Here is a 27,843-nt window from a genome sequence, read left to right on the forward strand (position 1 = left end):
GTTGGGAGGGACTAGAGAAACCAAAACCAAGGAAAAACCGAGATCGCTGACTAGCAGACAACAAAAAATAAGAATACGCAAGAAGAAAATAATGACGTTGGTCAGAAGTGACCAACTCACATTCTTAACGCCGAAATATGAGGGAAAGAAGAAGAGGGACGAGGGTTCTTTTGAATCCGATTTAAACATATGGTAGATTGAAGAAAACAATTCAAGCGTATAACGTTTTAGCAGTTTTCTCAATATCGTCGCGAGTCTGGGGCAGTATCTCTTCGAGCTCCGACGTCTGGTTCGCTCCTGGTGTCCGAGTGCTTCACACCGGGTATACGTCTTGCTGGTGGTATTTTCAGTCCCCCAGCACGAGCAGTAGCCTCGTTGGCGCTGACGGATCGTTGTGTAGTACTTCGAGTCCGCCCTCTGCGCGCTCTGATCTGAGCTAGTGCTTCTTCTCGAGTCAGGGGAGTTCCTGGTATGATGTCGGATGGTTTCCGTGGGTGTGCCGATTCAAACTGAATTGGCACGGTTTTGGTAATAGAGTTATCTTTCAAAACAGTCATTTGTTCAGTCGGTGTGATGGGTAATATTTGGGATGGCCGGCGCAGTTCTTCGACAGCAGTGGTAATTTGCGTGTTGATTGCAGTAGGTGGGTAGGTTCTTGGTGCCTGCTCGATAGGTATCTCATGTCTTTTTGTGGTCAAGTCGTAAAGGTGATCATCAACAACGTCTGTGTGAGGGTTTAATTGTGCCACTTGCTCTAAAGGAGTTTCATGGGCAAGCTCAATGTTGTCTTCGTTGTCGTCTTCGTTGCCATGGTCAGCCTTTGGAAGGACAAGGGGTTCTTCACTAGGTCGATCGTGCATATGAGCATGCGGTGGTGACACCTGAACAAACGTTCCCGTCACTTCGCAAAAGGCAACTGAGGACTCCCGTTGTGGTCGACCTGTCTTCTGTACCTCATGCGCCTCCTGATACTGTGGTGTAGGCGGCGTCATGGCAGATACAGGACTTACAAGTGGTGACTGCGCATCCGACGTCACTGGTGTCTCCTCCCGAACGGCATGCACTTGCTCCTCCACCTCCGAGATGTGTAAATGTTCATCCTGCATGGCATTTTCCCAATCTTTGTCGTAGACATACTTGTGTCCTTGGCTTTCGGCGATCCTGCATGAGCACCTCTTAAACTGACATTCCATCTTCAGAAAATGAATCATGTCCTCGGCTCTCTCTCTATGTCGCTGTTCTGACTTAATTTCGGCCTTTAAGTCGGCTATGATATCTCCCTGGAACTCCAGCATTTCTGGATCCTGGTTTTCTTTGTTTGAGAACCGTCGTGATAGTCTTATCTTCTTCGTCGGCGTCTCCTCTTGTGTATAGTGATCTGCACCGGAATCTGTGACCTGAAGAAGCTCAAAGGCGTCTGCGCTTCGCTTCGGCCTCCTTGGTGTAGGTGATGTGCATGTTGCCTGATCGGTGTAATCGACAGCTTTCTTATTCTCACCACCTCCCAAGTCGTCCACTTGGGTCTCCAAGACACTCTGTTGATTATTAGCCTCAATGGCTCGAAGCTGGTCCTTCAATGATTGAAGCTCCTCTGACATTCCAGCAAGAGCGTATGCGCGCTCGAATGATTCTTGTTTGGCTTTCTCTTTGGACTCTCGCTCCGTTCGCAGCTCCTCTTTCAAGGCCTTAGCTTCCCCTCTGGATAGCTTAAGTTCCTCTTGTACTTTAACCAACATGGACCCGGCGCGAAATGCTTCTTTGCGTGCTTTGCGGATTTCTTTCTCGAAAAGTGTTCGTTCATGTGCTTGGCGTTCCCTAGTAGTTTGTAATTCTTCCAATAACGACTCGAGTCTCTCGCTAATTCGTCGTTCCCGCGTTTGCGCCTCTGCTAGAAGTGTGTTGGCATTGGAAAGAGCAGACTCGGCTTCTTCACGGCCCAGGATAGCTCTTTGCAGGGCAGCCGAAGCTGATGATGTAGCGCCGGCTTGCTGCTGACTCGGTGCCGGGCTACCCGATCGCGAAAGGCTATTGATGAAAGCAATTTTCGACTGGACGGCGGACTGTTTCTGGCTCAGGTCGGAAGGCATCGATAAAGAATTCGACAATCTCTGCTGATTGATGCGTTCAGGGGATGTGGGAAAAAGCGGCGTCTTGCTAGGGGACAGTTGTTGTTTGAATGATGGCGATTCCATGATGGATGATCAGTAGTTATTGTCGAGCTGCTGGAAGTATGAACAGTACACGCATGACAGAGCAGAGACGGATTATGGTGATGATGACGGTCATCTAGAGGGATGTGACGTTGCGTCTGTAAATATCCTTCTTTCACAAAAGAAGTTGTGTGGAGTCCAACTTTGCGGTGTTTATTCACTAGCGCGCTTGCCCTCCGTTGCTTGGGGTAACCATCCCCCACCCGCCAGGATAGGCTTAGTGGGTAGCTCTCGTCACGTGACCCGTATCGCGCGACGACACAAATGATGTCGATGTCTTCAATATGCAAATCTCCTTGCAGCCTCTTGTCTCATCCTTATGCGGTGACTGTGCATCAACAATGCACGAGATTATCACCTTACAGCTAGGTCAGCGCAGCAACTATGTTGCAACTCACTTCTGGAATCTGCAGGTCGTCCAATAATTTGTTTCTCCGCGGGAAAATGAAAATATATAATCTGACGTTGCTTGTAGGAGTCGTATTTCACATACGGCGAAAACGAAGAACCACTAGTAGACCATGATGTGCATTTCCGACCGGGACTTGGAGCAGATGGATCAGAAACTTTCACGCCAAGAACAATAATATATGATCTAAAGGGAGGGTTTGGCACCCTCCGTAAATACAATGCGCTCTATGAAGTAGAAGAACCATCTGGTCTTCCTCGGGGGCTATGGTAAGTCCCTACTGTTCATGTATTCGTAATGCATTTTCAAGCGTTTGGAAACTCAGTGCTCCGTTAGGGAAGGCAATGAGGTTGTGCAGCGACAACCAAACGTTCCTCAGAATGAATATCAGAAGAGCTTAGAGGCAGGCTTTCCGGCGCCACGCTTAAGCTCTGCGTCTGTACGATATTGGTCCGACTTTAACCGAGTTTATTATCATCCTCGGTCTATAGTTCAGCTGAACGAATATGAACTCAACTCCTCGTTGATGCCCTTTGAGGAATGGGGCATGGGAGAAGACTTGTTTCGGGATTTGGATAAAGAGCATGATCTATTGGACCGAGATCTTCGTCCTTTTGCCGAGGAGTGTGACCATCTCCGTGCCCTCCAACTTTTCACAAGCTCAGATGATGCCTGGGGAGGATTTGCCTCTAGATACGTCGATAGGATCAGAGATGAGTATGGTAAGACTGCCATATGGGTTTGGGCATTGGAAGATGGCGCAAGGTTGCCAAGGGTAAGATCGTCCAATGTGTTCTATGCTAATATGGATTTTATTGTTGATGTTTTTAATACAGCATAAGAAAATTCCCAAAATGATCAATTCCGCCAGGACCTTGAGCTCCATATCGCCTTTATCCACATTATATTGCCCTATTATTGAACCTCCACATAATCTTCCAAGTTATCTCAACATTGATCTACAGTCACAATGGTATACGTCTGCTTTGATCGCGTCTGCTGTTGAAACCGTCACAATTCCATCTCGTCTCCGGACCTATCGTGATTTTGAGGCCTCGTTAATGGGCCATCGTGGAGGATCACAGACTATCTTTGAGCTACAATCCTCCGTTATCCCTCTTGACACTGTTGAAAATAGGTCACCATGGGCGACAAGTGAGCATTCAACGCACGAGTCGGCAGATGAAGCCAAGCTGAATTTTGATCTCAACTTTACCGTACCCCAGCCACTGGCGGATGACACGACCGTGTTCACCCAAGTCCAAGTCTTCCGAGGCGAAGAACAGGGGCCTAATGCTACAAATACCGACTCCTTACATGTGGAAGATATTGGATTATCGCGAAAATTACGTCTTTACGCATCGAAACCGGCTGTTGAAAGGTATGCTTATTTGCCTAGCCTCTATCAATTACGACGGTAGATCTGACCATGCCTTTAGATTCTCTACAAACCTACGCTTCCCTCTTCCGGACAGTTACCCCCGCGATATATTCAGAGGCTACGATACACAGGCCGGAGTAGAGCTCATGGCCGCTTTGTCTAGTACATCGAGAATCGCAGATAAACTGAAGGACCTGCAGGCTATTGCAAACAGAGGAGTGGGAGTGGATGAGCGAGAGGATTTGACAAATTCCATCGGAGAAATCCGGGAATTATATGAGAAAGACTGGGGAAGCGACTCGGACTCTGGCGACGATTGAAGGATTATACTCGTTGATGTTATATGTAGATTTAAGGTTATGGTAGGGGGCGCCGATGCAAACATGCCCGATTAGGACTGTGGGGAGCCGCGCTTATTGTAGCCGCCGGCGATCGTGATGCCAAAGTGTCCTCAGCGATAAAATAAAGGCCAGCTTGGCTTACTCTGCACACCTGACACAAAAAACCTTCTTCTTTCCTTGACTCGAGATTTACCGGTCGAAATTCATGAATATATAATCCGCCATATCGCTCATTCCTTTTTGCATGTTTTAATATACAAGCCACGAATCCGAACTGCGGCAAACGAAGAGCTCACTGCTGTGGTCGCATAAACTAGACAGCCCACAACGGGCCAGTCTTTTTGGCAGGTCATCGATCGTTCTTCCGGTCGGAATTTGAACGTCATTTAAAGTACGCAAAATATCCATTCACATCATGAGTACCGGCCGTCGAAGGAGGAACATGCCTATCCTGGCATGCTCTCCCTTTCTCACTTTTGTTCTCTTGCCATTCCTTCTATTCCTACTTTGTCTGCCTGGACCTGCCTCGGCTGCCGGTTCAGCCGTTCTAGGAATTGACCTTGGAACGGAGTACCTCAAAGCTGCCCTGGTAAAACCCGGTATACCTCTTGAGATTGTCCTTACCAAAGACTCGAAACGCAAGGAATATGCGGCGGTTGCTTTTAAACCTTCGCGCGACGGAAATGCAGCTTTTCCGGAACGGTTTTACGGTAGCGACGCCCTCGCCCTCGCCGCTCGCTTTCCCGATGATGTTTACTCGAATCTGAAGACGCTTCTCGGTCTTCCCTTTCAGGAAGATAGCGATGCCGTCAAGCTATACGGAGGAAGATACCCTGCCTTAAACCTCGAAGGTGCACAAGGAGACAGGGATAGTGTGGCACTGCGGAGTCAGAAATTAGATGGAGCCGAGGGAAAAGACGCCTTTCTGGTTGAAGAAATTCTTTCGATGCAGCTTAAACAAATCAAAGCAAATGCCGAAGCCTTAGCTGGAAAAGGCACTACTATCCGTGATGCGGTCATCACATACCCAGCTTACTATACCGCCGAAGAGAAGCGGAGCGTCGAACTGGCCGCAAAGTTGGCTGGATTGAACGTGGAGACATTAATTAGTGATGGTCTTGCCGTCGGGTTGAATTATGCGACTAGCCGAACCTTTCCAAGCGTAACTAATGGTCAACAACCAGAGTACCATATCGTTTATGATATGGGCGCAGGATCCACAACGGCCACCGTTTTGCGTTTCCAAAGTCGGGAGGTCAAGGACGTTGGCCGTTTCAACAAGACGGTACAAGAGGTTCATGTCTTGGGCACTGGTTGGGATAAAACACTTGGTGGGGACGCCTTGAACGACCTTATCGTTGATGACATGATCACCAAGTTCGTCGAAAGCAAGAAGCTCAAGGAGGGAACCACAGCTTCGGATATTAGGGCTCATGGCAAGACAATGGCCAAACTCTGGAAAGAATCCGAACGCGTCCGACAGATTTTGAGTGCCAATACTGAGACTGGTTCCACATTCGAAGGTTTATACGAGGAGGATGTCGTCTTCAAGTACAAAATTACACGATCACAGTTCGAGAGCCTGGCCAAAGACCATGCTGCTAGGGTAGGACAACCTATCGAAGATGCTCTGGCAGCGGCAGAGCTAAAACTGAGTGACATCGAATCTGTCATTCTTCACGGAGGTGCCATCAGAACACCATTTGTTCAGAAGCAATTGGAAAAGCAATCTGGAGGTTCAAGCAAACTTAGAACAAGCGTGAATGCTGACGAGGCTGCCGTTTTTGGTGCAGCCTTCAAGGGAGCCTCATTGAGTCCTAGTTTCAGAGTGAAGGACATTCGTGCCGTGGACTCCGCTAACTACGCTGTGAAGATCAAGTGGGTATCAGACGGAAAGGAAAGAGAACAGAAGCTGTTTATCCCGACATCTCAAATTGGCGTCGAAAAGCAGGTGACTGTGAAAAACTTGGAGGACTTTGAGTTCAACTTTTATCAACAAACCACTTCCGGCGAAGATCTAATCGATGTCCCTGTCCTGAGCGTGGCTACACAAAATCTAACCGCGTCTGCCGGTAAATTGACTGACAGCTTTGCCTGTGCGCCTGTCAATATCACTACAAAGTTCAATGTCCGTCTCAACCCTACTGATGGGTTGCCAGAGGTTATCGGCGGCTCTGTGAGCTGTGAAGTTGAATCAAAGAATCCCCTTGGTCATGTTGTGGACGAAGTTAAGCGCGTATTTGGCCTAGGGAAGAAAGATGACCAGAAGCCATTAAAGGAGGATACCGACGAGTCAACCGAGTCTGTGACGCCCGATGATGAGCCCACGGCATCGTCTGAGACGGCCTCGTCTTCAACAGAAACATCAACTACTGCCTCGTCAAAGGAGACCCAAAAGGCAGAGCCAACATCTGGAATCAAAAGCATCCCAATCGCCCTGAAATCTTCCACTCTAGGACGCCCGCCATTGTCAGCAACGGAACTTGAGCGGATCAAGGGCCGCCTTGCTGCGTTTGACGCATCTGACCGAGAACGCATGTTAAGAGAAGAAGCCCTGAATGAATTGGAAGCATTCACATACAGAGGCCGGGATTTGGCTGATGATGAAGAATTCCTCAAAGCGCTCAAGGAAGGCCAGCTTGCTGTTCTAAATGAGCGCCTTGAACTAGTAAGCGAATGGCTCTATGGCGATGGCGTGGATGCAAGCACAAAGGATTTCAAGGAGAAGCTAGCTTCCCTGACCGAGATAGTCAACCCGGCACTGAGAAGAAAGAAGGAAAACTCAGAGCGTGACGTGAAGGTAAAGCTTTTACAAGAGATGCTCAACGGGGCCAAATCGATTCAGAGCTTGGTAGAAACGCAAATGAAGAACGATGAAGCATCATTTTCTTCTTTGCAAGCCGCCGAAACTGCGTCCTCCACCTCTGAATCTATTTCAAGTGCTGAGACTTCCACCACTACCACTGCCGAGTCAGCTTCTGCGTCTGACGATGTTGATCTTGATGACGACCCTTACTCGTCGTCCTCAACCTCATCCTCGACTAAGTCATCGGTAACCGCAATACCCACCGCACCAACCTATACCATCTACTCACCACAAGATTCGGCTGCCCTACAACGCGTTCTTGAGTCAGTAACCACGTGGTTTGACGCACAGCTCGAGATCCAACAAACCCTCACTGAGTCGGATGATCCGGCTCTAACCGTGGCAGAAATTGACTCGCGCCTCCAGGACTTGGAGCGTGTACTGCAACGCATTTATAGTAAAATGGGCGCCAAACAACCTGGCGGTGGCTCTTCTTCGTCATCTTCCAAGAAGAGCGAAGGAAAGAAGGACAGCAGCAAAACGAAGTCCAAGGCAGGCAAAACAGCAAAACCGTCTGCAAAGGATGAATTGTAATGCTATTATTATATCTTTCAACTTCTTTTATTTGTTTCTGTTTGTTTCATTTCATTTCTTGCGTTGTGTATCATCATTTGTAAATGATAAATCTTTAAAAGGCGCTTTGCTTATTGTTTATGGTAGACCTGATATGATGAATGATATAACTCTGATCTATTTTTATTTGGATCAAGATTTAATTACATTTATTGAAAGAGCGCTGCAGTTAATAAATATATATGCCAAAACAAAGAACGTCCCATGTAACACTGACCAGCAGTGCCTCTTGAATGAGACAGCCAGGAGGACAAATAAAACCAATACATGATGAAACACCCAAACCAAAAAATGTCATGCCAAAATGACAAGTAATATCCACAAAGAAGAGTAAAAGAATTGATAATTGTCGCACAAATATCGTCATTAAAAAGGAGGGAAAGGTAGTGTGTCTCACAATTGAGGAATCTCCAGTCAAGCCATGTAGAGGATCACATATAATCAGCATCAACCTCCTCCCTGCGGCGCAGGAAAGACGCCTCGCCAAAGTCATCAAGATCCATCATATCACCAGACGACATTTCCCCTCCGCCGGCAAAAGCAAGTGGATCTTCATTTTCTTGTTCTGCATAAGCTTTCCACGTACTGCCGCTGGTTGATGGTGCTGCTGCTGCTATTCGTCGTCTGTGCTGACTCAGTTTCGGCGATAGTATGGTTCGTTGTGGGATAGCATGGCAGGGGGATGTTGATGGTATAGGTGCGTAAACTGAAGAATGGAATCCGGTAACAGTCATGTCTTGCCAGATATCTCCAGGTACAAAATTGCCTCGGATAGGATGATGTGCTGCAGTTGAAGAGTCGTAATATTCTTCGGCATCCGAGTCGTCGTAGACACGTTTATTGCTGTTGGAATTCGTATATAATAGTGAGGCAGATGAGGAGGAGGAGGCATTTGACCCCTGGCTGCTGGATGGTATAGATGTGGTCTCCAGATCATCGGCATTCATATTCATATCCCGATATTGCTCGTCGGGCCGAGGAAAAGTCTGAACGGCATAATTGCCCACCTTGTGCATTCCACAAAACGGCTCCAATTCAGCATATACTGTTGTAGCCGGTTGTTGCGAGGTGACTAAGTCCACGCCGACCTCGCGCTTGGAAGAGGAGGACGTTGAGGCCGGTATCGTGTAGGCTGTCAACTTCTTTTGTTCCGTTTTATAACCCTCCGGCACCGATTTCCGAACGCGGGCTCCTACACCAAGCAGCGATGAGAGGATGTTGGCAGGGAGCACAGGAGTCGGTGTGTTGGTCGGCGCTGCATAGCTGTGATGCGACAAGGCGCTGTTTCCCTCCGTCTCCGGGGTGCACGGCACGAAGTAACTAGTGATGGGTGGTTGGAAGCGGCGCTTCTTGGATGACGACGAGTTCTGCAAGGCAGAGGCCATGGTGCATGTGCGTGTGTTGTAGTCGCTGTATGTACGCTGAGGATTCGCATTCCTGAGGCAGAAAGGTGGGAAAGTTCAGTTCTGCCCGCTGCCCAAATTAATCGACTGGAGGTGGCTGGGGGACGCGCCTGCAGCGACGCGTCTCAATTAAACCCTTTGTGGAGGTCACGTGCCGATATCGCCGTTTTGCATGCCCACCTTCCTAATCGGGAAGGTTTTGTGGAATTCACCGAGTCAATTAGACAACGATCCTAAAGTGCATTTGAGCTATACTAGTATCTACAGGCTTATGGATATACAGTCACCCCATAATCACTTGTTTCCACGCCGTCCGCCTCTCTTCTGTCGATCATGGTGAGCCTTCAGCACTGCTCTCGTCTCTACCAGACTACGCTTGTTCTTGCTTCTGGCCTTGCCTAATGTCATCAAGAAATTCTTCTTGCGGGCCTTCTCCTTGTTGGTCGTGCTCTTTCCATCTGCTACTTTCCTCTCCTTCTTGCGTGCTGTTTTACTCTTGAATTCATCACGATCAGTCTTGGACTCCTTGGCATGGGCAATCTTCTCCTCGCGCGTAGCTTTTCCTTTGGAAAGCAGAGCCAGACCTTCAATCTCCGCTGCAGTGAGAGGCTCATCGATATGTCTGTTGGTGGTGCTCTGCGCCTTTTGTACACGTTTGGATCGCGATGTGAGTAGAGAGTTCACCGCAGACTCAGAGCGAAGCTCTGCCAACTTGGCCAAATCGGCAGGCGTCAAAATCCGGCTGGTAGCGAGCTTGTTCCATTCCTTGTCTGCATCATTTTCTGCTGCTGTCTTCTTCTCTGCCTTGTCCGCAGTGTCTTCCTGTTTCGTTTTCTTGGATGGCGGTTTGTCATCGTCGGAGTCACTCAATTCAATCTCGGCGTCACTCTCGACATTAATCCATCCCTCTGAGTCATCGCTATCGTCGTCCTCAACATCCCAGTTAGCCCAGCCTGCTTCTTCATCTGCTTCCAAGTCCTCCTCGTCTTCGCCGTCAGAGGGTAGACCTTGTTCGGCTCTTCTCTTTTTTCGCTCTTCCTCCTTCCATTTCGCCAATAACTCAAGACCTTCTATCTCTCCCGCTGCTTCTTCACCGTAACGAATCTCTTTCTTCTCGCCGGCGCTCAGTGCCATAGACGCTTCCTTGCCTCGGTCACGTCTCTTCAGCATGTCGGCGCCTACGTCGCGGTAGAGACCGAGTAGACCCTTTGCGGCCATCATAACACCTTTATCCTTACTCTTTTTGTACATGACCAAATCTTGCAACAATGTTTCGTTCATAGCTAGTGGCTGTCTGACGCAAATCTCGCGGATAGCATTCAGGCCTGCTGAAGCCACCTCCGCGGCCGAAGCCTCGGACACAAATTCGTTTGCAATCTTTTGGATCAAAGGTTCAAGTACATCGGGCGGAACAAGATTGTGTGTTGCCTGAGCAAGTGACGCCAGGAATGATGTGACTGAGGGCTGTCGAGGAGTGAGATACTTTTGAAAGTAAGAGTAAAAATGAACGAGTGTAAGTTTGTGTAGGCCGATCAAGCGCGAGACCAGTTGCAAGACAAGAAGTTTCTGCTCCAGATTCAACTTGGATTTGGTATTCTGCAAATGCTTGGAGAACAGCTCTTCGGAAAAGCCTTGAGAATCGTGTAAAAGATGTAGTGCAGAGAAGTTGAGTGCATGGGGCTGCTTCTTCTTTCGTTCCTTTTTCTTCACCGTCGCGATAGCTTTCTCGACTTGGCGAGCTTTCTTCTTCGTCTTTTTGTTGATGCCCACTTGGTGTTTTAGCTTAGCGACATCAACCCCGTCATCGTCACTGCTGTCATCTTCCATCTCCTCTCTTTCTTTGTCTCCACCAAGGAAGAATCGAACGCCGCCAACGATGACCTTTTCATTTTCAGCCAAGCATGCCTCCTTCATGATCTCAACCGTCTTTGCGTCGGTCCATATCTGCCTTTTCCATAGCTCTCTAGTGATCTTGATGGCCCACAAAGCTTTCGAAGACGTGCGATCCGACGTCACTAGATTGAACAAGACTGCCTGCATGGCTTTATTGAGTCTATGGTTCGTTGATTTAGAATTCGATGCTCGCAGGTCAGAAAGAATCTTCTGAAACAACAACTGGCGCAGTGTCTTGCTAGGAGTCGAAACTAGGATTGGGAACAAAGTATGGAGAAGCCTGCAATGCACATGTTTCCGGTCAGATATATAAACACTTAAACAAAAGATCAACTATACATACGTAACTGAGTCAATGATATCCTTCTTCCTCAGGAGCACCAGACTTCCGACGATCTTCTCACGAAGTTCTGGCTCGAGGTCCACATGATGTTGAATGAGCATATCGATGAGTTGCTGTGGAAAGTCTTTGGTTATGTCGGGATAGCAGTCGGCAACATGCGAGATAAAATCTATCAAGTCACGTAAAGAAATTATTCCCGCCTCCGTTGAGGTAGGCGTTGCCATGAAAATTTCCCGGTGATTCTCATATTGGTAGTATTGAGCGCGAAAATCTTCGACGTACGACCTGGAGATGAATATGATCAGTATTGTCTTTCCCTTATATTTCCTAATTCTTCCTGTCAGTTGATATGCATGGCGTATTTCCGTACTTTGAATCCCGTCGAATTTTCTGCTGAAGGTTGGGCCTATCGTAAAAAACTCCGTCAGTCCGCGCCCCATTGAGTAGTTTCGTCAACACTTACAGATCCGCCTCAACCTTCTCTAACGCAGCCAATTTCCGTTTGACCATTTTGACAACTGTAGGCAAAAAGAGTCGTCACCAATACCCGTCCGACGAGGGGAATAAACGACGGTATGCCTGTATATGTAGGTTGTGTTCTGGCGGAGAGATTTTTTTTGCCGTATCGATAAGTGACACCGGCCAGCCAGAGAGAAAATTAGGCTGGGCGGTGAAGGCACGATGTTTTATCTCTTCATTTAGTCCTTACTGACATTTATGCATGATTGGGGGCATTTTCTACTTTTCAGTCTTTTGTACACATCAATTAAATGATCTTTTACCTGACATTATTTTTAATTTTTTGCTATTTTCGTCGAAGAATGATTTTGAGACAAAAGGATCAAGTTTTTCGTAAGAACATCGACTACATCAACAGAGAGCTAACCATGTTACTTTTATGGGTTTTGCTTCCTCTTTCACAACTGTTCCGCAGATACAGTCTATATGGATGTATGCGAGCCGACCAAACCCTAATAGATGACACCCCGTCCATACCCTGAACGCGTAAACAAACAGACATAAAGAAATCGTTTACCGATTGCTCTTGGCAACACGCTCGAGTTCGTCCTTCTTCTTGATGGCGTACGAGTTGGAGCTACCCTTGGCAGCGTTGATAAGCTCTTCACTGTATGGGGGGTTAGTTTCTGTAATGGCAATGTAAACACAGAGGTATATAAAGGGGTACTAACGCCAAAACTTCGGCAATAGACTTGACGTTGCGGAAAGCGGCCTCGCGAGCACCAATGGTCAGAAGGGCGATGGCCTGATTGACACGGCGGAGAGGAGACACATCGACAGCCTGTCGGCGGACGGTACCAGCAGAACCGATACGGGTGGAATCTTCACGGGGACCGCAGTTGACGATAGCATCAACGGCAACCTGGAGAGGGTTCTGGTCGGTCATGATGTGAATCTGAAAGCCATTATTAGAATCATATTTGCGCGGGATGGTAAATATGACGCTGAGTATAGATGCGCAAGGGGTGTATGTATTGAAGACGTACAATCTCGAAAGTGTGGGCAACGATGCGGACAGCCTTGATCTTCTTTCCGTTGTTGCGGCCGTTCATCATGATCGAGTTGGTGAGTCTGCGCAGCCAGTGTTAATCCAACGATCCGCTTCGCAACCGTCGCAGGGAAACCAGGTATTCTCTTATTACCTCTCAATGATGGGGCATTGTGCCTTGCGGAAACGCTTAGCAGCGTATTTACCAGCGGAGTGAGGCAGGTAAACTGGCGAGCGGATCTGAATGTAATCGCTGTTGTCGAAAGTCCTCGAGTCAGCTTAGTTCCCTCGTCAATAGTTTTTTATTTGAGCGTCTTGTTCTTCTGCTTCCCCCCCCATCTTCTGTGTCGCCCAAGCCATGGCCGAATTGAATATGCGATAGGTTTTTCACGTACGTCAAAGAGATATCCCTAATTTCAACATCGTCCTATGCCATTCGTTAGCGCCGTGTCCCATGGCAGAAATTCTTTTCATTGTCGAGATACTCACGTAACTCCATTTTCCGAACAAACGGACGGAATCGGTTGGGATATCCTTGGGAATGACTGAGTAGAGCCCAGCAGGGCTGTCGACCTCGACTTCACCGTTGTCGGACATGATGGACGCTGTTGTCGAGAATGTAGAATGAGCGTCGAGCGTTGCTGTCGGTCGATGAAAGTTCGCTGGAGCGGAAGGAAATTGGAGGTGTGTCTTCGCTTAGCGAAAACCCCAGTGCGGTGGGGCGCCATGGACTAATAGAACTCACTGCGTCAGGTGACTCCGCCATCACCAATCTAACGGTAAAGGGGCTAGCGCACTCCCATACTTTGTCTTCGGACTTTTGAAGACTTTTGTGACTCGAGACTGTCTCAGAAACCGAACCTAGGTACATAGATATCGAACGTATACAATCTTTACCGCTTTATAATTCCATAGTATTGATCCCCGCAGAAGGCGCCTGCGCATGCCCAGCCGTCCGTCTTATGGTCAGCTGTAGGCACGAGACCCGAAAGGAGATCACCACCCCGTAAGAAAATTCGACTTGGAAAAAGGACACGCAGAAACAATCCTGTCCATCCGGCCAACCCGTCACTTGGCCCCTGGATTATGATCTGACAGCGGCGGCACTGGGCGTAACACGGCATAGCGCAGGTGCTGCGGCGCGACTCTCATAGGGCAGCGGAGTGAGACCTTCTTTTGGAGCCACTACTGCCGTCGGGGTAGTCTTCAAACCCAACTCTCGCAACACCGAAGCCTTCCTGTACTTACACCAGAAGCCTTTTGATGGTGTAAACCCCCTGTGGAGGCAGGCCTTGCTTCTATGCGCTCTCAGATGACCCTTGTTATTTGCCTTTGAAACCGCGGCCGCCGCTGAGAATGGCGGACGATCATCCAGACCTGCAACATGCGTTGCAAGACCTTGACCAGGAACTCCAGGTGCGCTGCCCGTTTCAACCCTTCCCAGGAACGTCTCTGATTTATTCTATCAATTCTAGGAAGGTTATATCACCGAAAAAGGGTAAGATATATTCACCCGGGCCTCTATCAACACTCCGACGCGCGCGGGGTAGCGCCGCAGATTACGACGATTGAACCTCTAGCTCACAGCATTCTAGATACCAGAAGCGACGCACTCTTTTGTTTTCACAGTTCGGTGCAGCGGGTGGCAATGGCTTCCAGGCGCCAATTGTCAATGTCCAAGGCCCAGGACCTCAGGCCGATAACTCCTCGGGCAGGTACCCAAGTGTAGGGAGTGATAGCTCGTCGAGTATTGCTAGACAGGTGAGTTCTGTCGCGTGCATTATTGGCGACGACGGCCCGACTAATCCTTGCTCAATATTTCCCAGAGAACGCCTTCCCTTATGATACCCGACCGTGTAGCGGCTAGAGCGTCTGTCGATTCTCTTTTCCTCCCAAAACAGACCCCGTACAACCCAACAGGTATCGGCCACGAAGATGCAAGAACCGAGACCTTGTTGAGCCAAAGTTATGCATTCAACCCCAATGATCAGTTTGCTCAACCAGACCAGCCACAGGCACCTTACGATGCCGGCGCGTACGATACCGAAGGAGGTATGACTCGTCAGTCGACACTGCTTGATTCGCAAGCATATTTTCAGGATTTCGCCGGTCACCAAAACGAGGACTATAGGAACAGCTATGGAGGCGGGTTTCATCGCTACTCACAGTCTGATGCATTTTCGCCAACAGCAAACATGGCTCCTCCGCTGATGCCAACTGCAGAGATGCCCGGGAACATGCTCGGTCACCTCCAACCACTTGAGCCACGAGACATACCTTTCTCTGTCCAGGACCCGCATGATCCCAATACAATGATGTCTAAGTTTGAGAATCTGCCTGCAGTCCTGAGACATCGCGCCAAGACTCAGTCCAAACAACCTGCTTATTGGGTCTTGGACCAGAAGGGAAAAGAGATTGCCTCCATTACTTGGGACAAACTAGCTAGTAGGGCGGAGAAAGTGGCTCAAATAATACGCGACAAGAGCAGTCTATATCGCGGCGACCGTGTAGCACTGATCTACCGCGACACCGAGCTAATCGAATTTGCTGTCGCTTTAATGGGCTGCTTTATCGCCGGCGTTGTGGCTGTCCCCATCAACAACATTGACGACTACGCAAGTCTGAATGTCATTCTTACGTCCACGCAAGCCCACCTTGCCTTGACCACAGAAAACAATCTGAAAAATTTCCAAAGAGACATCACAACCCAGAAGCTGCAATGGCCCAGGGGCGTCGAATGGTGGAAGACCAATGAGTTTGGGAGCTATCATCCAAAAAAGAAGGATGAAGTCCCGCCTCTGGTTGTCCCCGACCTCGCTTACATTGAGTTTTCTCGCGCGCCTACCGGAGACCTGCGCGGAGTAGTTATGAGCCATCGGACAATCATGCACCAGATGGCCTGCCTCAGCGCTATCGTGGCCACTATGCCAGGCTCTAAATCTGGGGGACAGCAACAACCCAGCATTCTAGGTAGCGGCAGCCGAGGGGAAACATTATTCAGTTATATCGATCCAAGGCAAAGCATTGGTATGATCTTGGGCGTCTTATTGTGTGTGTATGGTGGACACACAACGGTGTGGCTGGAATCTCAGGCAGTGGATACACCCGGCCTTTATGCGCACCTCATTACAAAATATAGGGCTACTGTGTTGGCCGCCGATTATCCTGGACTGAAACGGGTGGCATACAATTATCAGCAAGACCCAATGACCACCAGACATTTTAAGAAGAATTCCGAGCCTAACTTTTCCAGTGTGAAATTATGTTTGATCGATACGCTCACAGTTGATTCCGAATTTCACGAGATTTTGGCGGATAGATGGCTTAAGCCTATGCGAAATCCACGTGCGCGAGAGATAGTCGCTCCGATGCTCTGTCTTCCAGAGCACGGAGGCATGGTAATCAGTGTTCGGGATTGGCTAGGAGGCGAGGAGCGCATGGGATGTCCTCTGACACATCCCTTGGAACCTGAAGAGCCCGAGCAAGCCGAAGCGGATAAGAAGAAGACGGACAACAACGATGGGTTTGGTAGCAGTCTGATTGGAGGAACTCCAGTCACCGCCCCGAAGAAGACTGTCAAGACTGACTTGGCGGAAGTCCTGCTTGATAAGGAGGCGTTGAAATCAAACGAAGTAGTGGTACTAGCCATGGGAGAAGAGGCGAGAAAGCTTGCTGAAACACGCCAAAACTGTGTCCGTGTTGGTGCATTTGGATATCCCTTACCAGATGCTACCCTTGCTGTCGTTGATCCTGAAACCAATCTGCTTTGTACGCCAAATGTCATTGGAGAGATCTGGGTCGACTCGCCGTCTTTGTCCGGGGGATTTTGGGCATTGCCGAAACACACAGAAACTATTTTCCATGCCCGACCTTATAAGTTCGAACTCGGAAACCCTACACCCATCTTGGTAGAACCGGAGTTTCTCCGGACTGGTCTTCTGGGTTGTGTCATCGAAGGAAAGATCTTCGTCCTAGGTCTCTATGAAGATCGACTGAGGCAGAAGGTCGAATGGGTGGAGCATGGGCAAGAAATTGCCGAACATCGTTACTTCTTCGTACAACACCTTATCATCAGCATCATGAGAAATGTGCCCAAAGTGAACGACTGCTCGGCGTTTGATGTCTTTGTGAACGAAGAACACTTGCCTATTGTTGTCCTGGAGTCATACACTGCTTCGACCGCCCCGACAACTTCCGGCGGCCCTCCCCGTCAATTAGACACAGCGCTGCTTGAATCATTAGCAGAACGCTGCATGGAAGTTCTATATCATGAACACCATCTTCGCGTCTACTGTGTAATGATCACTGCTCCAAACACTCTGCCACGCGTCACAAAAAACGGCAGGCGGGAGATTGGCAATATGCTATGTCGGAAAGAATTTGATAACGGAACTTTGCCATGCGTACATGTCAAGTTTGGAGCTGAACGTGCTGTGATGAACTTGCCGCTTGGTGTCGACCCGGTGGGAGGTATGTGGTCGCCACTCTCTTCGGATTCCAGGCAAGACATTCTGGCCATGGAGGAGAAACAATACTCGGGTGTGGACTATCGCGATATTGTCATGGACGATAGGACATCTACGCCACTGAATAATTTCACCAATATGGTTGATCTAGTTCAATGGCGTGTAACACGCCAGGCAGAGGAACTTTGTTACTGCTCGATTGATGGTCGTGGCAAAGAAAGCAAAGGAATAACTTGGAAAAAGTTTGATACAAAAGTGGCTGCTGTGGCTTCATACCTCAAGAACAAAGTCAAAGTCAAGCCAGGCGACCATATGGTGCTGATGTATACGCATTCGGAAGAATATGTCTTCGCCGTCCATGCATGTCTCTGTCTCGGCGTAATCGCTATTCCTATGGCTCCGATAGATCAAAATCGGCTGCCAGAAGATGCTCCGGCTTTCCTTCACGTCATTTCAGACTTTAAAGTGAAAGCAATTCTTGTGAACAATGATGTTGACCACGTCATGAAACAGAAGCTCGTATCCCAGCACATCAAACAGTCTGCACAAGTCCTGCGTATCGGTGTTCCCGCAGTCTACAACACTACCAAACCTCCAAAGCAGTCTCATGGCTGCCGCGATCTCGGATTTACTATGAACAAAGCATGGCTACAGCCAAATCATGCTGCCGTTGTCTGGACCCATTGGACAGCCGATCAGAGGCGCATCTCAGTACAACTGAATCATGATACTTTGATGGCAATGTGTAAAGTACAGAAAGAGACATGTCAGATGACAAGTGCAAGGCCGGTCTTGGGCAGCGTACGAAGTACTGTCGGGTTGGGTTTTCTGCATACCTGCTTGCTTGGTTGTTATGTTGGTATGTTACTACAGCTTCTATTGAAGTAGGAGTACTGGAACTAATTCTATCATAGGAGCACCAACGTATCTTGTATCACCTGTCGATTTTGCACAGAACCCGGCGTCGCTCTTCGTCGCATTGGCACGGTACAAGATCAAAGATACGTATGCAACAGGCCAGATGTTGGAGTATGCCATGACTTCCATGGCTGGAAAGGGATTCCAGCTTCAAGAGTTAAAGAACTTGATGATTGCCACAGATGGTAGACCAAAGGTCGATATGTGTAAGTTTGCGCTGCTCCATGCATGACTTCTCGCGCCTGCTGATTTTTTCCCATCAGACCAGAAAGTTCGACTACACTTTGCTGCTACATCTCTTGACCGGACAGCGATCAACACCATCTATTCTCACGTCCTCAATCCCATGGTTGCTTCTAGATCATATATGTGTATCGAGCCTATTGAGCTATGGCTTGATCTGCGTGCCCTTCGGCGAGGCCTTATTTACCCGGTTGACCCGGATGTCGACCCAACTGCCCTTCGCGTGCAAGACTCTGGCATGGTTCCAGTCAACACACAACTTGCAATTGTCAATCCAGAAACATGTACCCTCTGCCGTGTCGGCGAGTATGGAGAGATTTGGATCCAGTCCGACGCCTGCGCGAAATCATTCTACGGAAGCAAACAAGACTTCGATCTTGAACGATTCAACGGCAGGGTTTTTGACGGTGACACATCAGTTCAGTATGTTCGCACGGGCGATCTTGGATTCCTTCATACAGTGACTCGGCCAATTGGCCCAGGCGGTCAACCCGTTGAGATGCAAGTCCTATTTGTTCTTGGTGGCATAGGGGAGACGTTTGAAATCAATGGGTTGAATCATTTCCCCATTGATATTGAGTCCTCTGTAGAAAGGTGTCATCGGAGCATCGTTCCAGGTGGTTGGTAAGTATTTATATATTTCCCTTTTCTCTTATTTTCTCAGGCTTTGTAGTTAACCTAGACAAACAGTGCGGTTTTCCAAGCTGGTGGCCTGGTTGTTGTGCTTGTTGAAGTCACCAGAAAGTCTTATCTAGCCTCACTAGTGCCTGTTATTGTCAACGCAATCCTCAACGATCACCAAGTTGTAGCGGATATTGTGGCGTTTGTCTCTCGCGGCGACTTCCCTAGATCCCGGCTCGGGGAAAAGCAACGCGGCAAGATTCTCGGTTCGTGGGTAACAAGAAAGATGCGTACAATAGCTCAATTCAGCATACGCGATGCCGATGGAGCTGACCCTCAGATGTTGGGTCAGAGCCGCATGAGCAGAGAATCCAAGACGGGAAGTATCATGGGCGGCAGTAGTCTTCGACGATCAACGCTTGTTCCTGATAGTGATTCCAACACACATGCTCCACCGCCTGTGCAGGAAGGCCGGGAACTTGTCGATGCTCCATACACAATGCAAGAAGACGAGGAGGAGAAGCATTACCAGGATCTCCTCAATAATGAAAACGGTTATCAGGAATTTAACGATGACACTCATGAAGTCCGACCATTGCAAACAAGAAACCCGGACACGACAGTTTATCAACCTCTCAGCATCGAAACATACGACGACTATGAGAAGGACAGCAATCAAACGCCGGTCCTAAGTCCAAACCATCACGGATTTGATTTTGGTTCCGATTTTGGTCCCGATTTTGGTCAATCGGCATTTGGCGATGACTTTCAGTCTCCCGGTGGCCGCTCCAGAGGCGTGCCATCTGTTGCAATAGCGCCTCCATCGACTTCGGGTTCCCAAGAATCACGAGTCTCGCATGCAAGTCCACCTTCAGGCCCAGCTCGCGATAGGGGCTCTCTACCAAGCCAACAACAACGATTTAACCGTCAGCCCATGAATCCAAATGACAGTTATCGACCACTGTCTACCGAGGAATGGCCACAAGAGGCTCTTCTCTACCAGTCACGCTTTGATTCATATGGCTCAAACGGACATGGCGGACAAGGCGCCCCCAAGTACGGACAGCAGCAGCCTCATGATGAAAACGACTTCAGAAACAATTTCCTCTAAAAAGCCCACAACAATAACAACAAAAACAGAGTACAGATATTGTTTTCTGGAATTTCCTGCCAAAGATAGATCGTACCTTTTTTTTGGATGATACTTTACTTTCCTTTACTTTCCGAGCGATTTTGATATCCCCTTCCTTTTGCCCTTCCCTTTTTTCGTGTCCCATCCTCGTCCGTTAAGAGTGAGTGTTCTTGGTTTATGTATTCTATATCCCCAAAACTCGCATACACGATTTGGTTGATATGAACGTATAATTAGCATTTCTGGTTTTTTTTTTTTTTTTTTTTTTTTTTTTTTTTTTTTTTTTTTTTTTGTTTGTGTGTTCTGTCGCGTAAAGCATCATTAAACAAAAGAATCAAGTAATTTCTTTAGCCCATTGGCTTTCGGGCTTTTATGTGTATAGGGCCTGCATGGACCCTTACTAAGATAAAGAAAGAACGTATCCCATGCTAATAAGATACATGATCTCTGCTACGGAACATAGTCATTGCAATTTATTGATTTATATATAAACGAACCAATTGTCAGACTAGACCACAATTGGGCGACATTAGTTAATTACTTTCATTGGCAAAACTTTAAAAAAGAAGCTGAAACTTTTTTTGATCCTTTACCTTTTCTTTTTCTCATATTAACAGAAAGAAAGAAAAAGAAGGACATTTACAATTCCTGAACCTGCTTTTCGAGTTTCTCAATATCAGTCTTTTGTTGATGCACACCATCTGCGACCGCCTGTTTATCCTGTTCATCTGGTTTGCGAGCGCTTGATGAGAGGTGCTCGATAGCTTGGATATCTTCATCGGTTAGGGTGTTGGATCGCACAGGGCGGAATGGAGCTGGTGATCCGGCGCTGGATGTGAGGAACTAGATTGATTATTAGGAGAAGGTACAATGAAAGAGGAGAACGAGCGGATTAACTTACAGAGCTAGCAGCACTCAGAAGTGCAATTAAACTGGCTTGAACGACGTCTTGATGGATACCAACACCCCAGACTACCTCTTTGGATCGAGCAGCCGTGCACTGGATATAAGTAGCAGCACGAACATCCCTTCCAACACCAATAGAATGTTCCTTATAGTCTTGCACGTCGAGATCAATGCCCAAAGTAGCAAGTGCATTGGCCAACGAGGAGATGGCACCTGGGCCAACACCGGTAATGGGATGTTGGGCGCCGTCAATCTCAATAATTCCTGTAAACCGACGGTTCAGGTTCCGTGTGTTGAGCACCTTGCCAGGCTCCGGTGGTGCTGGTGACTGTGATCGATCGGTGGTGATATTGTAATCGATCAGAGTGAAACGGGGGTTTGTCTTTAGGTGATAGGCATTTTCGAACAGAGACACAATTTCGCTTGGGCGGAGCTCACGGCTGAGTTTCTCGGTTTCTTTTTGAACAATCTGACTGAATTCAACTTGTAATCCACGCGGGAGATCGAGTTCCAGACCCTTGAGGATGATCCACGCAGCACCGCCTTTGCCACTTTGGGAGTTGACGCGAATGACGGCCTCGTATGTTCGACCAATGTCTTGCGGGTCCAGGGGAAGGTAGGGAATTTCCCAACGATCCTCGACACTACTATTGGCGGTTTCACGAGCAACAAAGCCCTTTTTGATGGCGTCTTGATGACTACCACTAAAGGCACATACCACCAACTGACCTCCATAGGGCCAGCGTTCGTTGACTGGGATCTTATTGCTCTCTTCAACAACCTTGATGACTGAGTTGAGATCTGAGAAATCAATTCCTGGATGGATGCCCTGGGTGTAAAGGTTCAGTGCCAGGGTGACCAAGTCAACATTGCCTGTTCGCTCTCCATTGCCGAACAAAGTGCCCTCAACTCGGTCTGCTCCGGCCATCTGGGCAAGCTCAGCAGCTGCAACAGCGCAGCCACGGTCGTTATGAGGGTGGAGAGAGACAGCAAACTTGTTGCGCTCGGTCATGTTGCGACAGAAAAACTCGATTTGATCAGCATAGACATTTGGTGTGGACATCTCGACTGTGGCAGGCAAGTTGAAAATCATAGGATGCTCCTCCGTTGGACCCCAGGCGGCTTTGACAGCTTCACAAACCTCAACGACATAGTCTGGGTCGGTGTCAGAGAATGTTTCGGGAGAAAACTCGTATTGCCATTCTGTTCCCGCCGTTGACGGATCATCCTTGGTGATAGACCGAGCGTATTTTGTACACTTGACGGCCAATGCCAAACTCTGCTCTTTCGTCATACCGAATACGATCTTGCGGAAGCAGTCGCTAGTAGCCAGGTAGAGATGAAGGATGGCCTTCTTTGCACCTTTCAAGGAATCAACTGTGCGGCGGATGAGATCCTCTCGACACGGAGAAAGCACTTGGATCCAAACATCATCGGGGACAGTTCCCGGGGTTTCGATTACTCTACGAGTAAAGTCAAAATCGGTCTGTGACGCAGATGGGAATGACACTTCAATCTCCTTGTAGCCGAGCTCAACGAGCATATTGAAGTACTTCCATTTTTGATTTCCGTCCTGCCACCAGAATATCAGCACCACCTTACAAGTCTTTGTATAGTGTAGATCGCACCATTGGGTCTACCAAGCTTTGGTTACCATCTCGCAGGTCGGTTGCTAGCCAACGAGGAGGCTTATCGATTGTCTTGTTTGGCCATGTCCGGTCTGGGAGGTTCAACGGCTTAAACCGCTTGTATTTCTTGGAGGGGTCTTTGAGCCTGCACAGATACTAGGTCATCAGAGCCAAATCCAACACATTTTTCCAAGACGAGAGGCAGAGTCAATCATACATAGGCATTCTGTCTGACTGTGGGCTCGGCCCAGGCGGGGTGGAAGCGATAAAAAGCGATAATAAAAAAGAAGGCGGGGCCTATCGTCGCTGTGCAGCGAAGGGTGCGAGTAGAAAAGGTAAAGCTGGCTAGCACGCAGCAGTCAATTGAAAGAAGGACAGGATTGGATCGACACTTGGAGGAGAAGACGGAGTGGCGAGCTCTTTTGGACTGCGAGAAAGTTGAGTTTTTATGGGGTAGCACAGCACTCCGAGTCCGGCCATGACTCATCACGCACGTCCTTAGTGTGACTACGTTCTACCAGGTCCATAGTTACTACACAGTGCTGTATAACATAGTGCACTGGATTTCATGCTCTCATTCGCTTGCAAAATTCCCGATCTGCGTAACTCGTTCCTACATTGGACTCTGCCAAATTAAGGTCTCTGGAGATGTACCTGTACAGCATCTTTTCCCGTAATATTCCGCTGAAGTATAGTATAGCTATCTAACAGGCCAAAGCCTATTCCGTACGCACGCTACTCACTACTTGTGCTCTTTTTCGGTCAGTTATTGGACTCCTTGTAACTTCTCTAAGACGGTGATTTCTTCTTTGAGGTAGACTTCGCGTTGGAAAATTGATATCCCACACCATTCTTCGGTTACAAATCTGCGCCACCAATCCTTTTGATCCTGGCAAGAACTGAAGGAAGTGAGAGAGGAACTTCTGTGTCTCTTGCTGCTGATTCGTATTTATTCCGACGCAATAAGGCGTCTTCAATCTCTCGAAGACTTTCATCCTGAACTTGGAGCTGTATTCGACTGCGATGTATATTCCTCGTGTTGAGACTAATGGGAAAAGTAGTGAATATATGATAGGTCTTCTTTTATGCTCTCTCTTGAGTTTCACTCCAGGAAGTTGATGAGTTTGCTCGATAAATTTGTGAGAGCCTCGGATTGTATGGAAATGGACGATGTCATGTGAGGTAATTAGCCCTGCCTTCCCAAAATGGCAATTCTTGTTCTATGTCAAATGGAAAGCAAAAACAGCCAAATGTTCATGAAACACTGTTTATATACATAGAATCTGAGTTATATGCAACATGCAATGAGGTATTTTGTACTCGTCAGCATCACTTCCTACTTTTCTTCGCCTTCGCTTTGTTCCCACCAGCTTTCTTTGGCCCCGTCTTCTGCTGACTGCCACGATTACTTTCACGATCCTGCTTTCCTTTCTTCCACATGCGCCCTTCCTTGCGATCCCGAGTATCATCCAACCGCTTCTTTTCTTTGCCACTCAACTTCCGCTTCTCCTTCTTGCTCTCAGACGCACTCGGCCCATTAAGTTCCAACAAGCCGCGCTTCTGCGCATCCTGCTTGTCCTTTTCGCTCTCGAACCAAGTGCGTTTGGGCCGCGACATGATCTCGCCCTGGTGTTTGAGGAGATTCTCACCCTTGGAAGTCTGCATTTCAACCTGTGCCAGCTCCTTCTCTTCCTTTTCTTCGCGCAGAATTGCGTCGAGTTCGTCGTTCATATCTTCAATTTCCGCGGCAAGTTTGTCGGTGATTTCGGCTTCAATGACCCGACTGACGATTTTGGCTCCTTGCGTCTTCCCTGCTTTGACCGCTGCTCGCACGACTTTTCTGTCCGGTTCGGCTGCCAGTGTGCATGCTCGACCAGATCTTCCTGCACGCGCCGTACGACCAACACGATGCAGGTAAATCTCGTGTGTCTGCGGAGCTTCGTAGTTGATTACCGTCTCGACGCCTTTGATATCAAGACCTCGAGAAGCGACATCTGTTGCGAGGAGAAACGCAACTTTTCCGTCGCGGAAGTCTTCCACACTTTTAATACGCTGCGTAATAGTCAGTAAAGATCATATAGGGAGAGCAGAGAGAGGAAAATGATGTACCTGTTCTTGACTCATGCTACCATGGAGCTCTGCGGCTTTCAGCCCAAACAAACCAAAAATAACCCTAACGCGGTGTGCTTCTTTCTTCTGACGGAAGAAAATAATCACGCGAGCTGTGTAGACTTTTTGACACAGATGTATGAGCGAAGCAAGTCTCTTGTCCTCACGGCCCTGTCGCAGTCTGACGAACTCCTGAACCAGCGTCCCCGCGGTCTGTTTCTTCGCATCAACCATTAGGCGTACTGGTCGGTTCAAACCTACACGAATGAGCTTGTCCACAGAATCCGTCATCGTAGCAGAGAAGAGCATAGTTTGACGCGACTTGGGAATGGTCGTCAAGATCTCGTTCAATTCATCCGCAAATCCGTCCTCGAGCATCCGATCTGCTTCATCAAGAACGAGAATCTCCAGTGTATCAACCGTGAAACTCGCTGAATTTCTCATGTGGTCAATGAAACGACCAGGAGTTGCGATGATGATATCAGGCCGTTTCTTCAATATATTCTCCTGCTCGCGCAGGCTGAATCCACCAATGAGTTGACAGAAGGTTATGTCAGTGTATGTAGCAAGTTTCGTAGCCACATTGTAGCACTGCACGGCAAGTTCACGAGTTGGCATTAGAATAGCCACGCGACTGGTAGGCACTTTGCGTGGCCGGTATAGAAGACGCTCCAAGACGGGGATGATGAAAGCACCTGTTTTACCGGAGCCCGTAACAGCGCCACCAACGACATCTTTGCCCAACAGGGCGACGGGGATAGTCTTGCGCTGGATAGGAGTCGGATTCGTAAACCCAACAGCCGCCAAGCCGCGAAGAATTGGCCGCGAAAGATTATAGTTCTGAAAAGAGCCATTGGCAGTATTGTCGTCAAAGTCTTTGCCTTTTGTGGCAGGTTCTTCGGGTGCAAAGAAAGCTTTCCTTTTCTCTATTTCCTCTGCATTCTCACTCTCTGACTCAGATTCCTGGTCAGATGCAAGGTCGTCCGGGTGCGCAACAGGGGATGCTACTGAGTCGTTGTCATCCTCATCCTCATCCTCATCGTCGGACTGGGAATTCTCTTTTTCGTCACCATCACTGTTCTCTGCAGCTTCATCATCTCCTGCCTCTGCACCGTCAACACCCATCCCGAACCCATCAGCTGCCAGCAACTCGTCGTCGTCAAAATTGGGAATTTCTTCCTCATCACCACTTTCTTCGGTGTTATCATCACTATCACCATCTTCTTTCTCCTCTCCCTCGCTGTCGAAGCCTTCAAACTCTTGCTCAGATTTCTTCTTTTCGGCCTTCTTCTTCTTCTCATTCTCTTCCGCCTGTTTCAACTTTCGTCGAGCAATTATATCGTCAATATCGACAGCTTTCTTTTTATTGCTGCTCCCTCCGTCATCGGAATTGCGCTTGCTATCATCCAACCCCCAACCATCAAAGTCTTCAAGAACGTCTCGCGCCGCATTACCGCCAATATCAAACTCAAAGTCCGGATTGAGAGCGCCATCATCCTCACCAACTACTTCATCTTCTTGATCCGCAATTTCTTCTCCCAGCTCCGATTCATTGTTTTGTGACTTTTGCTGCTTCTTTTGCTTCTTTTTGTGCAATCCTCCGTTTTGTTGTTGCTGTTGTTCGCGCTTTCGCTTTTTGGAAGTATTATTGCTGACAGCGGTATCTTCTGGTGTTATATCGTCATTGTCATCAATAACGACATCGTCCTCGGCATCAGACAATGTAAGCACGAAATCATCGTCTGCTCGTTTCGACTTTTGGCCCATGGTGGGCAAGTAGGGCAGGGTAAGAAATTCGACAATTCAAAACGGAAAAAGTGGGGGAAAAATGGCTTAAAGATAAGAATCAACCAATCTATAATGGGGGTTGAAACCAATTCGGTTCTTGTATGGCTGCTGAGTCTTTGAATTCCTCACTTCTCATGAAATTGTTGATGCTCTCTTTATTGCCGAAAAAAGTTTCTCAAAAAGTCAGGGCGGTGAATAATTAAATCCGGCAGAACAAACTGGTCTTTAGGGTGAGCGTTATGATTGGCTGTTGGGTCATTCCCACCGCCTGCCCCACCGGTACCAGGTGCCTTATTTTTCAGGTGTATATATATTGACTAGTGAGGCAGGTTTTAATTTTTGCAGGTCAAGAAAAATAGCAACACTTTTGATTTTTTTATAGCATCGTTAACCATGAAAAGCAATTATCGAGAAAAGGGGGATATTCTACATCTAACAAACAACATCAAAAAGGAAGAAAAGTTTCACAGAATACCACAAAATAGAAGCAAATCAAAACAACCCGAGCCAATCGCAGAAAAAAGCCAAACCGGCGAGAAATCTATTCACAGACAGGACCAAACAACAAAAAAACAAAAAGAAAACAAAAAACAAAACAGAAAGAGAGACATTACAATCGCGCCGGCAATCCCCGAAAGTCTTGATGATTTCCTTCTTTTCCATATCCGAACGACCAGAAACACATAACATCGACTCCGAGAACAATCTAAAATGGGAATAAAAGGAGGCTCTGAAAGGGCGAGTCACACACACAATATGCCAGAAGAAGAGAGGAAAAAAACTAGCAGTAACCTGTACAGATAGTTTCCAACGAAATCCCATTTATTGGAAAGGCTTGTGTAGCCGATGAATCCTCAGGGGAAAGTAGACGTATCATCGCATTGCTGTGAAAATAGCAACAGTTTGGAATTGACTGGTCAAGAGACACTCGGAGTGAAGTCCTCGTGAATGGCCTTGGTATGACCTGCGGCGCGGAAAAAGCATCATGAAGCTAGCCAATAATATCAGGACAAAATTCGTTGAATGTAGAATACATCGCAAGTATTCCTAGGTAGTTCATCGTTCTATTGCCATGCGAATGGTGCGCTTGCAGTTAAGGGGCATTC

General features: G+C 48.0%; 9 protein-coding genes across 9 annotated transcripts; 3 read left to right on the forward strand and 6 right to left on the reverse strand.

Moving 5' to 3' along the window:
- Positions 1 to 239: 239 nt before the first annotated feature.
- On the reverse strand, positions 240 to 2,192 carry UA08_08593 (hypothetical protein; the record flags this gene model as incomplete). Its single annotated transcript, XM_020263778.1, has 1 exon — positions 240 to 2,192. One exon carries the CDS (start codon positions 2,190 to 2,192, stop codon positions 240 to 242), a length of 1,953 nt encoding a protein of 650 aa, XP_020116188.1.
- Positions 2,193 to 2,551: 359 nt separating this feature from the next.
- Positions 2,552 to 4,320, forward strand: UA08_08594 (Protein dml1; the record flags this gene model as incomplete). The annotated part of the gene is made up of 5 exons (XM_020263789.1): positions 2,552 to 2,623; positions 2,686 to 2,888; positions 2,956 to 3,394; positions 3,585 to 4,000; positions 4,059 to 4,320. The coding sequence occupies 5 exons, from the start codon at positions 2,552 to 2,554 to the stop codon at positions 4,318 to 4,320; spliced, it is 1,392 nt and encodes a 463-aa protein (XP_020116189.1).
- A 463-nt stretch (positions 4,321 to 4,783) lies between these two features.
- On the forward strand, positions 4,784 to 7,741 carry UA08_08595 (hypothetical protein; the record flags this gene model as incomplete). The annotated part of the gene is made up of 1 exon (XM_020263587.1): positions 4,784 to 7,741. One exon carries the CDS (start codon positions 4,784 to 4,786, stop codon positions 7,739 to 7,741), a length of 2,958 nt encoding a protein of 985 aa, XP_020116190.1.
- Positions 7,742 to 8,211: 470 nt separating this feature from the next.
- Positions 8,212 to 9,165, reverse strand: UA08_08596 (hypothetical protein; the record flags this gene model as incomplete). The annotated part of the gene is made up of 1 exon (XM_020263598.1): positions 8,212 to 9,165. One exon carries the CDS (start codon positions 9,163 to 9,165, stop codon positions 8,212 to 8,214), a length of 954 nt encoding a protein of 317 aa, XP_020116191.1.
- Positions 9,166 to 9,477: 312 nt separating this feature from the next.
- Positions 9,478 to 11,929, reverse strand: UA08_08597 (hypothetical protein; the record flags this gene model as incomplete). The annotated part of the gene is made up of 3 exons (XM_020263609.1): positions 9,478 to 11,236; positions 11,420 to 11,704; positions 11,883 to 11,929. 3 exons carry the CDS (start codon positions 11,927 to 11,929, stop codon positions 9,478 to 9,480), a joined length of 2,091 nt encoding a protein of 696 aa, XP_020116195.1.
- A 522-nt stretch (positions 11,930 to 12,451) lies between these two features.
- Positions 12,452 to 13,523, reverse strand: UA08_08598 (40S ribosomal protein S5; the record flags this gene model as incomplete). The annotated part of the gene is made up of 6 exons (XM_020263620.1): positions 12,452 to 12,545; positions 12,610 to 12,833; positions 12,925 to 13,009; positions 13,081 to 13,179; positions 13,322 to 13,353; positions 13,416 to 13,523. The coding sequence occupies 6 exons, from the start codon at positions 13,521 to 13,523 to the stop codon at positions 12,452 to 12,454; spliced, it is 642 nt and encodes a 213-aa protein (XP_020116196.1).
- Positions 13,524 to 14,282: 759 nt separating this feature from the next.
- On the forward strand, positions 14,283 to 20,285 carry UA08_08599 (hypothetical protein; the record flags this gene model as incomplete). The annotated part of the gene is made up of 7 exons (XM_020263631.1): positions 14,283 to 14,342; positions 14,402 to 14,424; positions 14,522 to 14,687; positions 14,753 to 18,251; positions 18,307 to 18,516; positions 18,574 to 19,177; positions 19,244 to 20,285. The coding sequence occupies 7 exons, from the start codon at positions 14,283 to 14,285 to the stop codon at positions 20,283 to 20,285; spliced, it is 5,604 nt and encodes a 1,867-aa protein (XP_020116072.1).
- A 660-nt stretch (positions 20,286 to 20,945) lies between these two features.
- Positions 20,946 to 23,065, reverse strand: UA08_08600 (2-isopropylmalate synthase; the record flags this gene model as incomplete). The annotated part of the gene is made up of 4 exons (XM_020263642.1): positions 20,946 to 21,149; positions 21,208 to 22,785; positions 22,841 to 22,985; positions 23,058 to 23,065. The coding sequence occupies 4 exons, from the start codon at positions 23,063 to 23,065 to the stop codon at positions 20,946 to 20,948; spliced, it is 1,935 nt and encodes a 644-aa protein (XP_020116071.1).
- A 1,104-nt stretch (positions 23,066 to 24,169) lies between these two features.
- Positions 24,170 to 26,716, reverse strand: UA08_08601 (ATP-dependent RNA helicase DRS1; the record flags this gene model as incomplete). Its single annotated transcript, XM_020263653.1, has 2 exons — positions 24,170 to 24,892; positions 24,950 to 26,716. The coding sequence occupies 2 exons, from the start codon at positions 26,714 to 26,716 to the stop codon at positions 24,170 to 24,172; spliced, it is 2,490 nt and encodes an 829-aa protein (XP_020116070.1).
- Positions 26,717 to 27,843: the final 1,127 nt, after the last annotated feature.

Source organism: Talaromyces atroroseus (assembly GCF_001907595.1).
Source record: "Talaromyces atroroseus strain IBT 11181 chromosome Unknown scaffold_15, whole genome shotgun sequence".
Lineage (NCBI taxonomy): Eukaryota > Fungi > Ascomycota > Eurotiomycetes > Eurotiales > Trichocomaceae > Talaromyces > Talaromyces atroroseus.